At 35.0% G+C, this 12,279-nt stretch overlaps 2 protein-coding genes across 3 annotated transcripts; one reads left to right on the top strand and one right to left on the bottom strand.

The window, feature by feature from the left end:
• The first annotated feature begins 1,311 nt into the window (after window positions 1-1,311).
• Window positions 1,312-4,621, top strand: LOC107826100 (uncharacterized). Its single transcript, XM_016653050.2, has 3 exons — window positions 1,312-1,646; window positions 2,270-2,578; window positions 4,322-4,621. The coding sequence occupies exons 1-3, from the start codon at window positions 1,416-1,418 to the stop codon at window positions 4,436-4,438; spliced, it is 657 nt and encodes a 218-aa protein (XP_016508536.1). The 5' UTR covers window positions 1,312-1,415; the 3' UTR covers window positions 4,439-4,621.
• Window positions 4,622-5,432: 811 nt separating this feature from the next.
• LOC107826101 (serine/threonine-protein phosphatase PP2A-2 catalytic subunit) lies at window positions 5,433-11,639 on the bottom strand. 2 transcript variants are annotated; one of them, XM_016653051.2, is made up of 7 exons: window positions 11,503-11,639; window positions 11,073-11,413; window positions 9,145-9,259; window positions 6,923-7,031; window positions 6,763-6,840; window positions 6,013-6,204; window positions 5,433-5,879 (listed from the first exon to the last, which is right to left on the bottom strand). In XM_016653051.2, exons 2-7 carry the CDS (start codon window positions 11,323-11,325, stop codon window positions 5,706-5,708), a joined length of 921 nt encoding a protein of 306 aa, XP_016508537.1. In that variant the 5' UTR covers window positions 11,326-11,413; window positions 11,503-11,639; the 3' UTR covers window positions 5,433-5,705. The 2 variants fall into 2 exon arrangements, with proteins under 2 accessions (XP_016508537.1, XP_075103981.1); XM_075247880.1 differs by having other exon boundaries at window positions 11,073-11,410; window positions 11,503-11,620.
• Window positions 11,640-12,279: the final 640 nt, after the last annotated feature.

Here is a 12,279-nt window from a genome sequence, read left to right as displayed (position 1 = left end):
TTGCAACTCTCGTCTCATGGAACACAAAATTTGTATTACGGCTATACACATCAGTATGAATTAATTACCTCAAGTTCATTAAAAATATGTTGTCTGTTCCTCAGGTTGCACACTGCACACCAAGTCCCAAAATTAAGAAACCACGTCCTATCCTTAAAACTCTAGTCCTTCCGGTCCACTTTAATTAATTTTTTGATTGTTTTCACACATATTAAAGAATTTATTTTTTAGTGTTAATTAACAATAAAATTATCATATTAACCTTAATTTATTCATTAAAAATATAACAAATACTCTTAGACTCTTTACTCCAAAGACAACTTTGAAAAAAAAAAGTTAATTCTTTCTTGATATTTGAAAAAATTAAATTTTATAAACCACAAAATAAATCAAAAAATTAATTAAAGTGGACCGGAATGAGTACTTACTTAAATTCATCTTGTAAGTTTTCATTTAAACTTTTTATTTAATTGATAATCATATAAAGCAGACGATATTTTAGTCATTTGCATCAAACTCAAACTTTCTTCCTGCATGCGCTACCCTAGAAGCACACACTATAACCAGAGGTAAATTTTGAATGGCGGCATATTCAATCAAACAGGTGATGTTCTCTCCGACTACGTATCCCATACTACCCATAAACTGAAAATTCATAACCCCAATTGCTACGAAAATCTCGTTTAATTGGCCTAAGCCTATGCCTGTTTGAACAGTTTCGGTTAACCCTATGCTTCTTTTATTACACTTACCATATGTCTATTAATTTGTTCACTCAGACAAATAAATACTTCATTTTTCTCTAACGAGGAACGAAATTTCAAGATTATTCTTTTTACCAGAAGTATGCCAATAAACCCCATATTAAACTACCATTTTGATCAATCACTCGCCTTCTGCTTTTGTGCAAATGATGTATATTTGGTTTTGAAGGATATTGATGTTAACGTGTTTAATTTTTATACTCCCTTCGTTAGTAATATAATTTGAATTGGCACAAAATTTGTGAAAAAAATAAGGACTTTTGAAACTTAATCTTAAATATGTCATAATATTTGTGTGAGTATAAACTTTTGAATCTTGTAACCTTAAATACGCTATAACATTAATTTTTTCTATAATGGTAAAATAAAAAGTATAAATGTAATTAATTCTAAATTTAAAAAAATTTCATTCTTTTTTATATGGACTAAAAATGAAAATGCGTTAGTATCAAATGTAGAAGGGAAGCATGGGGGTTGACTGTTGAGGGACGATAAAAGAGACAAAGAGGATCTGAATAGGTATAAAACAAACTATAGGGGATGGTTATACAATATACAGAAAATTAGAGGAGATCTACGAATTAATTCAGAAACCTCCAAAATCAAACTTGATCGGCGGTGAGAAATACGGAGACACAATCGATCGATTCAATGGATTCTCCATTTTCGCCGGCGATTCTCCTCTTCATCTTCCTTTTAGTTTCTTCTTCTCCAAATCCATCCGTAGGGTTCGACGCGATCTCTACGGAACAAAGAGAAGAAGGCATCGTATTAGTAGGACGGAGACATCTGATGAGCTTTAAAGAGACGCCTATTGGTACAAATATCACTTACGATTGTTCTCCGTCTGGTCCTTGTGTTCCTTGTACTTATTCCGAAAAGGTTTTGCTCTTTTTCCTTTTTCAATTTGACAATTTTGATGATTATTTCATTTTCTATTCTAATGCATGTATTGTTTAGTTGCCTGATGCGTGTTTGTTTATAGAGTTATATGATCAACTAGCTCGGAAAGTTTCAATTTTATTCCTCGCGATCAATAGAGTAATTTAAAATTCTTAGTACTTATATAGAGATTATTGCTACAGTTGTGAGTTGTCTGTATTGATGTTCTAAGATGATTAAATATTTAAATGCCAATTTCCTATCTCTGGGCACGGAGTTCAAAAGACTTTTTGAAACTCTAAAACATTCCATAGATATTTCTGTGCTATAAATCATCTCATTAGGGTGAAATGGAAACTTTAAAGTTAAAGTGTTTCTAAGTATTGAACGGTGTCATTCTTTTTAGTTTGCCAGCAAAATATTATGTGAGATAGTTAGCTATCAAATTGAAAGTAAATTGGAGCATTTATTGAACTGTATTGGGAGAAGGGGAATGGCAATTGGTTATAGTCTCAAGTAACCACAAATGAACGAAAGTTATGTTAAATTAAGGCTTGTTTAGATTAGATTTTTTAGGTTAGATTTGTGAATTGTAATTTTTTCTTCTATGTTCTTTCCTGTAGAATGATGAAAAGTATAGGTGCAGTGAAACTGGATATCGTATCCCATTCAAATGTGTAGAGATCAAAGCGAGTTCAAAGGAAGTGAACAGCAATAAAGGAAAGAAGAATCGATCTGCTCTGGAAGACACTTATGCTGCAGTAAGGCCACATGTGATGAAGCATAATGGACAATCTCTTGCCTCCTCGGTAAGAGAAAGAAATTTGCTCGATGATTCATCCACGTCGAAGAGTGGATCGCATACATATGTGACTTATAGGAGCTGTGTTCTTTCCGTTAATGAAGAGAAGCTGTCAGTACTTGGCTTTGAGGTAAGTACATGCTTTTTCTGCTTTACAAAAATGCCTCGTGGTGAACCATCAAATTTACGTTCTGCAACTGGTGACTTTGGAAGTCTGCATATAGAGTTGTACACTTTTTCTTCCGATGTAGTTGGTTCTTTTAGTATTCAGAGTTCATTTTAGTGCTAGCCAAGAGCGAAGCATGAAATAGGATGAATTAAATGATGTGAGAACCATCTATGATAATCTTGTTTTGATAATTTTGCCTGGGAAAGCAGTAAGAACTGTGTCATTTTAAACTGCTACAATCTAAAGAAATATGTGAAAACCAAATAAGTGTTCAAGGATGAAAGTTTATTGAAGTATTTACGAAGAAAAAAAAGAAGGTGCGAGTTAATGAGGTATAGAGAAGTAATAGATACTTTATTTTGTTATGGAAAACCACTCAATTTACTAGGAGGACTTTGAAAGGAAGCAAAGGAGACCTAAGGCATTTCATCTCTAAACGTGAAAAAGTAAAACTAGGTAAAAGCCCGGGTAAGCTAATGGAAGCAGAGGGGCGTATTGCAATTCTGAAACTTCAAAGAAATAGTTAAAGATCTGTATTCATAAAATGGAGAGAATATTATGAGGACTTATTCTCCCTAATTCTTGAATAGTTCCTCTTGGATTGTCATGTGTAGTCAAGAGATAACTCCAGGTTGAAGTTTTGTTATCCAAGAGATCCTATTATTTTCTGCCTCCAATTCACAGTCATGTCCAGTGTGCCAAGGATCCCTTCTACCTAAAGCCTAAAGCATAAAAGATTATGGTTATACCAAGGCCTTTAAAAATTTCTTTTGTTGCGAAGGTAAAATTTTATTAATAAAACAACACCAAGACCGTTCCGACTATGTACAAGATGCATTCACAAGTTCAATTGTTGTTCACTATTAGATAAAGAGCCAGTGAAGCCTAAGGAGGTGTTTTAACAGATTTCTCAGCACTTCATTAGTTCTATTACGGTGAACCATCAACCGTGAATGTTTTTGGGAACAATGTCTCCAGTTAAAAGATTGTCCTGCCATGATTACTTGCTGTTAGTGTGTCATTCTAACAGTTATCAGTTTCTTAGTTTTTCTCGACTGATCCAGTCATCTAGTTTCGAAAACTTCCTGGATTTCTTTCTCCTGAATGAAATGATGCGAACCATTTCCTTGGTAGGTAGAGTTACCACCAGTACCTGTTCGGTGGGAAATAGTAGGTACCTAGTGAAATAGTCCAGGTGCGAGCAAGTTGGCGCAGGCACTATTGCTAACAATAAAAAAAATGATATGAACCATTTTGCAGGCTTGCCTTAGAAGTATTGGCTGTTCGTATAGTGCATAAGGGTATTTGAGTTGTGTGATGTTATTCTTTTTGGACATGGAAATTCTTTAGGCGTAGTCAACCCAATTGGAAGATCTAATCATTCTGTCATGGACCTTAACATGGTATTTGTTGCTGTGCTGTTCTGTTTTCATATCCCTCTTCACCAGCGACCAAACTGAAATTCAAAGACTTTCACAGTTAGCTGATGCACACAAAGTTTCAGTATAATCATCCGAAGAACAAGTCTGGGACCCACACAACTTCTTTCTAAGGAAACCCGTTATACCTTGTGGAATAGTTCTCTGAAAAAGCCTCATAGTTTGTTGGAAGAACAAGCTCTTTCTGATTCTGTAAATGTGTTGGAATTAATTGGCATCATCTGATTCTTATTCTGAGTGATTTAATTGGATCTGTATTCTGTAGGTGCTTATGCTGGGCTTGCTGATTGTCAGTGGTTCAACAATATACTTCAGGAAAAGGCGAGCAGCTGCTGCACCTGGTGCTGGACCAGTTAGACTTCCAACTAATTCTCGATTTTGACTAAAAATCTGTAAATTCGTAGCTTAGGGATTCCTTTTTTTTTGTCGTATCTTTTTTTTATTGTTTGGTCGGAGGTTGCACCTAATTGATTTGCTGTTAAACATGTTTGAATCGGTGTAAAATGTTGTAATTCATTCTACCATTTTATAGTTGGAAGAAAATAGAGATTTCATAGTTCCTCTATATCTGTACTTGTGCCTTTGCAATTCATAAAGTATGAAGAGTAATTCCGGACAGGGTAGAAGGTGATCATATCCTGTTGTACTGTGTATTCTTTTGAACCTTTCAAATCACAGGATTCTCTGTTCATGATCTCTTCGTTCGGATGTGCATGGTTGGTGGCAGAATTAAAAAAATATTCAAATTCATCTTTTTTTGTCTCTCATATATTTAAGACAAGAATTTTACTTTTGTGGAGAATAGAACAATGTCTTGGCACCTAAATTAACTTTAGCACATTCCCTGTGCTTTGAAGTTCTAAGTATTGCACTTTGCATGTTACTAGAAGTCATAGATAGAGGACATGATTTTGCACCATCATAGTGCAGACCAAAGAGGTACTAATAGAATGTAGACTCTAACACCATGCTTTGGAGCTTTACAAAATTTTCAGATATTTTTCAGTAACTTATTTAATATTGGAAAAAGCGTGTTTAGCTATTTGAAATTTATTATTTACTTGAAAAACGTGTTTACAAACCTTTCAAGCCTTACATTATTTAGAACTCTTGATTAATCTAAAGCTTACACCGTGGGTTATCATAAGAGAGACATCAATCAATTGGGAAGTTCCGACTTTCTCAAGTAACTAAAATGATGTAAAGACCCAAAGATACAAACGCACACCTAAAGCTACTACATCATTTCTTTTAACGACCAACTTCGGACCAAACATAAATCAAAGAAAAAGCTGTTAGTAATAGCAGAACAATTAATTTGATATAACCATCTACCAATTCGGGTGCCAGCAGCCATTGGCAGGGGACTTAGGATAGAAAAGAGAACCTGCTTTCTAGGATAAACTTCAAATACAGACCACAATGTGCCATGTTATTGCTGCTTCTTTTTGAAAAAATATACACAATAAGACACTAAGGCCCTTTGTCAAAACTGTGGTGGATCTCTGGCGCGCATGTTCAAAGCCAGCAGCATAGTAAACTCAAAACAAAAGAATGGCGATGCTAATAATCCTCAAATAACAACTACCTTTATGACACATCTACAGGGATACAATATAGAAGGGCTACAATCAGCTCAAGTATTCGGATCACAAGAAGTAGTCTGGAGTCTTCCTTGTAGTGTCAGGCTCAATTTGCCGTGGAGCTGGGTCAAACTGAAGGAAATTTTGCTCCATATTTTCACCTATTTCTAGAATTGCAGCCATATTACCACACCGGTAACAATAGTTTGGAGCGCTAAATACCGTTACAACATTCTTATCCTGCCAAAAAGCAACCAATATCATGTTAATAGTACAATTTAATACCTTAAAGACAGATTCACTTAAATGAACAAAAGTGGGAGATTTTTCCCACAGAGGTGGGAAAGAAACTGTTCGGATTATATCCACAGACCTGACACCAATTAAAACCTTCCATGACAAGCTGATGGGCTCTAGATATCAGTGTGAGACCATTGGTGTGGTTGAACTGAGATGCTATATCCTGTCCAAATGTGTAACCAGCCCCTCGGGGTGATATTCCCCACCCACAGCGATCATCTGGATCAGACCACAGGAGATCACACATTGGCCCTTCATGTGGCACCTAACGACCATAAAAAAGAGGCATAAATGATAGGATCAGTAACATTGGCATTAAGATGATAATAATAATCATGAAACATCTGAAACAATCGCAGCCACTAGTGCAAATAGGAAAGGAGCAACTGAAAGATAGTAAAGTGATTCTAGTATTTTGCCTTCTCTAGATCCAAGAAGAACTGGAAAAGTAGATTGCATTAACTGGTGAATGGAATATACTACAAGCCTCTATGTTCCATACATGAAACATTGTCAAACCTATCCAACACCACATTAGAAAAGAAAATGGAACTCTTTCAACTTATGATAATAGAAACACAGAATTCTCTTCCTGCTCAATTCTTGATTAGTTTGGCTCTGCATTTATAATCTTGCTGAAAAAAATGGATCTAACCTACATAAGACAGCCTGTTGTGCCATAATGATCAATTTTGTGAGGTAAATAGGTGATTACGTTGATACATGGTGTCAAATAGAGAGTGGAGGAAGTGACAATATAAAGCAAACTAGTTTGACATATCATGAACTTGTAAAAGCTTGAAGAAAACAACTATTATTATACCTCTTGTATACGATCCAGTGCTCGGATGTTATCGAGGGTATCAAGGGATGGTGAGAGTCCTCCATGCAAACAGAATATCTACAAATTTCTCAAAATTAGGCATATAAAACTTGCCAACAGTTCTATTCAAGTAAATTGCCAGCACAGTTAGAGCTCAAACCTGACTCTCTATGAGTGCTGTCAATGGTAGATAATCAAAAAGATCAGTGAAATGCTTCCAAACATTAGCATTTCCATACTTCCTCAAGCATTCATCATAAAACCCATACCTAGCAGGAAAGGAGATCTGTCAATTACTGCAAAAATGACTCTGAACCTGCAGTCATATTTTATGCGGTGAAAAACAAGTAGGGCAGCTGATCAGGAATAGCATAGATGAACCCTCCCTGCAAGACTACCCATAGAAATACTTTATTTAAAAAAAGAAAAACTGCATACAGATATCTTCACTGATGAGTACATATTGTGACTGTGAGTAACAAAATTATGGTCTCATTCGATAAGTAGAGGAACATAAAATCATATTTATCCTCATTACAACTTCAAGATGAGAAGGAAACAACTGCTGGAACATCCATCTTCATTGTCCCAGATTTCTCATTAATGCACAACTTCAAAAACTAACAACAAACCCAGTGTAATCGCACAAGTGGAGTATAGGGAGGATAATGCGTACGTAGACCTTACCTCTACCATGTGAAGGTCGGGAGGCTACTTCGGATAGACCCTATCCTTGCACATAAAAGAATAATGCGATAGAAAATTATCTTCGCTTGAATTTAGAAGGTATTTTGACACAGATGGAGTCAACAAATTAATGGGATGAGTTATGCATATACTCATTTTATGGCGAAAATCATATTTTATTTAGTACACTATTAAATCATTTGTTCACTTTATTATTTGCACATGACTTACATATTTTTAAATATTTATTTAAAATTCACATTCAAATTTAAAAATCTTATCAATTAATAAATTGTTAGGAATAATTTATTTATTTATTTGAAAAAGAATGTATATTTGAAAGATAGGATTCTAAGATCCTATTTATCCTTATCCAATAATAATATATCTACCTAGATAATCATACAAAAAATTAACTTAAAAAGGAGCAATTAAAAATTGGAGATCAAACTTATTTGTCTACATACAACTCTTTTTCCTTCCTTATGTATTGCTTATTTGATGAAATCTTATAGCTTTCAATTGGATCTTGGGTTATAAATATTGGTATTATATTTTTACTTAACTGAATTTTTAAGAGTACTATTTATATACGTATATAAATCAGATCAATATAATTAAATTTTATATATTATCAGTAGTAGGTAAAAATCATCAAACTTTCCTCAGGTGTTTTCAATAGGTATAAAGTTCTAATACCTGACCTCCATGGAAAGAGGGTGAAGAAATGGAAAGAAGATTTGCATTGAGTAGGCTGAACAGAAGCATCACATTCAATTACACACGCATTGCTTTTGTGCAATAGGAGAAGACATAAATCAAGAAAGGACATTTGAGCCATAAAAGCGAAAATTTCAGGCTGCTACCCTCACTGGCTCACGCAAACCCAAGGAGAGAGAAGCAAAGAGGAGATTAAACTAACCACTAGCATAAAGTCGAATAACATAATCCACCAAACTGGACAAATTTTGAAAGAAAAAGTGGCATGTACGAACATCCTAGGCCAGTGAAACACTAAGTGTAAGAAACACATAAAAGTATCATGCACCAAGCAGCATAAATGAAACAATCACCAAATATAAAGAGATGGAAATTCTTCTACATACTTAGGCAGCATTGCATATTAAGTTCTTCTAAATTCTTTTTTTTTTTGATGAAGTAAGAGAATTTCATTAAAGGCATCAAGAAGATGCATAGCAAAAGAGGGTACAAGTAAATAGAGTGTGTGTGCTCATAAACATAACAAAAAGAAACCTATGTTAAAACTAAGGGGCAGACACAGTCCAAAAAATGATCACAACTAGATACAAGTGCCTAATTAAGCCAAGTAAAAAGGTTAAATAAACATTTAGCTTTAAGAGCATGATTTGGAGTTGATATTCCATCAAAACATCTGCTATTCCTTCCGGTCCATATACACCAGAAAATAGAAGCGGGGACCAAAAGCCAAGTTTTAAAATTCTTTTAATCGGAGAAATAGCAGTTTAGATAGATTAAGAAATATAAGAGCAATGCAGAAACCTTTTTTAATTTTATAAAAGCATCGCATAAACATAAAATTCTCACTGCCATACATAAACCAGATCATTTAAGAAATGACAAAGAATAATCCTTGAATATCACCTGTTGAGAAAGAGATATCTTCAAAAAACCTCATTTACGCACTTTAATGATGAATAAATATTAAGGACTCACACTTGAGTGATCTGACGGCTTTCGTGGTTTCCCCTAAGAATTGTGATTCTATCTCTGTAACGGACCTTCAGAGCAACCAATAGCGTGACAGTCTCAACGGAATAGTATCCACGGTCTGCATTTGTTAGGCAATTATTAATGACAAACAATGAATGCTAATGTACTCAACCAACAAGGAAACTGATACTACTAGTTAACACTTAACATACAGAGAAGTAAACTGAAAAGATAAGAAAAGGAATCCATCAAAGAAACAGTAAAAAGGTAATAAATGTAATCTGTCATTGCAGTTTATGGAATGAGACCTACATAATAAAATCTACCTTAGATGAAAACAATATTAGAAAGACAAAAGAAACCCTCAAAAGCCTTTATCTACCATCATGTCATAAGGAAAACATGTGAGTCATTTAAAATGGAAGACAGTTACTAATTTTATGGAACCCGCTGACAGAACACTTCCTTTTTGGTAGAGCTATATACGAAAAACAAACAATGATGAGTAGGGAAAAGTCTACACCACTCAAGTGCCCACTCGGCATCTGTGCACCAAATTTTTGACATGCGTAGGAAGAAGAAGCTTTCTGTATGGGGAGAACTTCTTTTAAGAAAAGAACATATTTAGAAAGCAAAAAAAAAATCCATGACATGTAATTACTTGTAGCATCTCTGTCCGCAATGTATGACTCAGGCACAAAATCCAGCACCGAAAACCGGATGCTTCCCACTCATACTAAGAGTAAGCTTGTGAAATGACAAGATCAGTATGTCTGACAGTTGTCAAGTCATCGTATTTGTAAGATAAAGTGAAGCCATAACTCCAAACCAATTTTGGTCACTCGTCCGCCCCAGAAGCTTGGTCTAGTGATAAGAGAACAACAATGATGTGCGCATGTCACAGATGTAAACCTCGTTGCAGATAAAAACGTGGTATTTATGTGGAGAAGGGTAGAGGGACATGCCCATTATCCATCGAGATTTGAACCGTGCGCCACTGACCCTCAAAAATTTCTCTATTAAAAAAAAATTGGTCACTCGTCTCATTGGATGGCCAAATTATTTTGTTCCTTAATCAGCATCCTGCAACTCTAAGGAGGATGTTTCCACATGTACGTTTTACCAATTTGTCATCTTTGGCACCAAGAAATTACCAAATGAAGTTCTCCCACGTCTGGCTCCAAAATATTATATCAATGCCGTGAAGTTACTTTGTCATATTCCAACCACCAAGCACACTAGAAATCCACATCACAACAACACTTCATCATTCTCGAGTATAAACAATGATTAAATCAAAATAAAGCTTGCCATTGTTCGACACATCATAGTGACACTGCCAATAAATGAACGGCAAATCATATATCATCCTTATCAAGAATGATTGAGAAATAAAATCTCGAATAACGGCAAACTACAAAACAACCGCCATAAAGTTGTTACTTCACGGCATCCTTACATTCGGCAGAACCACCCACACACAACGATTGGAGCTAAAAGTTACACTTCACATTCTACTTGGTACACAAAACAGCACAACCTCTATCATCCTTCAAGTGCTGCTCACATTAGCAGTATCATTCTTACTTATTTTGTTTTTGGTTTCCCATCCGGTGTCTGGTATCCGCTTTCGGACTAACAATCCGGTTTCGTGCCACGTAAGGCCCATTAAAGGAGAAAGTACTCACTACTAGGATTTTTCCATACCCAGAGCTCAAACTCAAGACTGTCGGTAGCATTTTATTTCTACTTCCTATTTATGTCCAAAAAAAAATTCATTACACGCAGAGAAAATTAACACAAAAACCAAGATATCATGTGCAAATTTCTAATTTAACAGAATGAATCTACCAAATCCAACCTAGATTTTACATTTTCAATAAAACAGTCCTTAGAATCCACAAATATATAACCTGATTACCAAAACTCACCAACATAATCGCCCATGAAGAGGTAATTAGTATCAGGAGCGTTGCCGCCGATTCGAAAAAGCTCAATGAGATCATAGAACTGTCCGTGAATATCACCGCACACCGTCACCGGACATTTCACCGGTTGCACATTCCATTCCTCCACGAGTATCGCCCTAGCTTGATCGCACAGTATTTTCACCTCCGCCTCTGATAACGGCTTGCACTCCATCAATTGCTCGATCTGCCGATCTACATCCGCGTGCGACGGCATTTTCTTTCGTTAAAACACAAATTTCGTTCTACAATCGCCGATCTAGCTATTTTTCGCCGCTTCAATCGTCAGATCGAAAATCCAACTGCTATAATATTCGCCAATTGAATCGAAAGTTGAGGATTAAAATCAAGCAGAAAAAAGTTATTCGAAATTCAAATTTTCAAAAAGTTGAACCTCGATAAAGTAACTAGGGTTTCAATCTCTGGAACATCTAATGTTTCCGATATTTGTCTCCATTCATGCGAAGCTATTGCGCTGTCTCTCTCTCGCTCTCTCTCCTATGTGAAAATTGCGGCAAAAAATAAAAGGAAAAATATTTTCACTGTCACGAATATAATATATTATATTAGAAACTGCTGTAAATATGTTATCTTTTATTTAGAAACTTATCCGCCGTAAATATATTTATTTATTTAGTATTTTATTGGAAATAAACTTGCTGAAAAAGTTTATTTTTCGGTACTCCGTTATAAATAAATATTATTTCAAGTAAAAGATTATCTATATCTGATACAATGAGCTTATCCTTTCGGTACTCCGTTATGGATAAATATTATCCCGGTAGAAGATTGTCTATATCTTATACAATAGCAGCTTACACAACCACTTGCAGTAGCAACTTCCTTTCTTCTATAAATAGAGTAGTTTTCAATTCATTATATACATCACTTTGAAGTTGAATAATATATTAGTTTCTCTATATACTTGTCTTTACTTTACAGTCTTTATTTTGTAACACGTTATCAGCACGAGACTCTGCCATCTCGAGCAAATACTTTGAAAGTATGAGAGAATATGGATAATTCTCAAATTATGTTTGGATCAAAGACCAATCATGAAGATATTTGTGTAATTGATAGTAGAGCAACTCATATCATATTCAAAGATCAGAAATACTTTTCTTATTTTCATAAGGAAAAAGTAAATGTTTCAACAATTTCTGGAAATATA

The sequence above is a fragment of the Nicotiana tabacum genome, chromosome 24 (genome assembly GCF_000715075.1).
Source record: "Nicotiana tabacum cultivar K326 chromosome 24, ASM71507v2, whole genome shotgun sequence".
Classification (NCBI taxonomy): domain Eukaryota; kingdom Viridiplantae; phylum Streptophyta; class Magnoliopsida; order Solanales; family Solanaceae; genus Nicotiana; species Nicotiana tabacum.
Note: the sequence above shows the minus strand (reverse complement) of the source record. Positions and strands in the feature narration are given on the sequence as shown.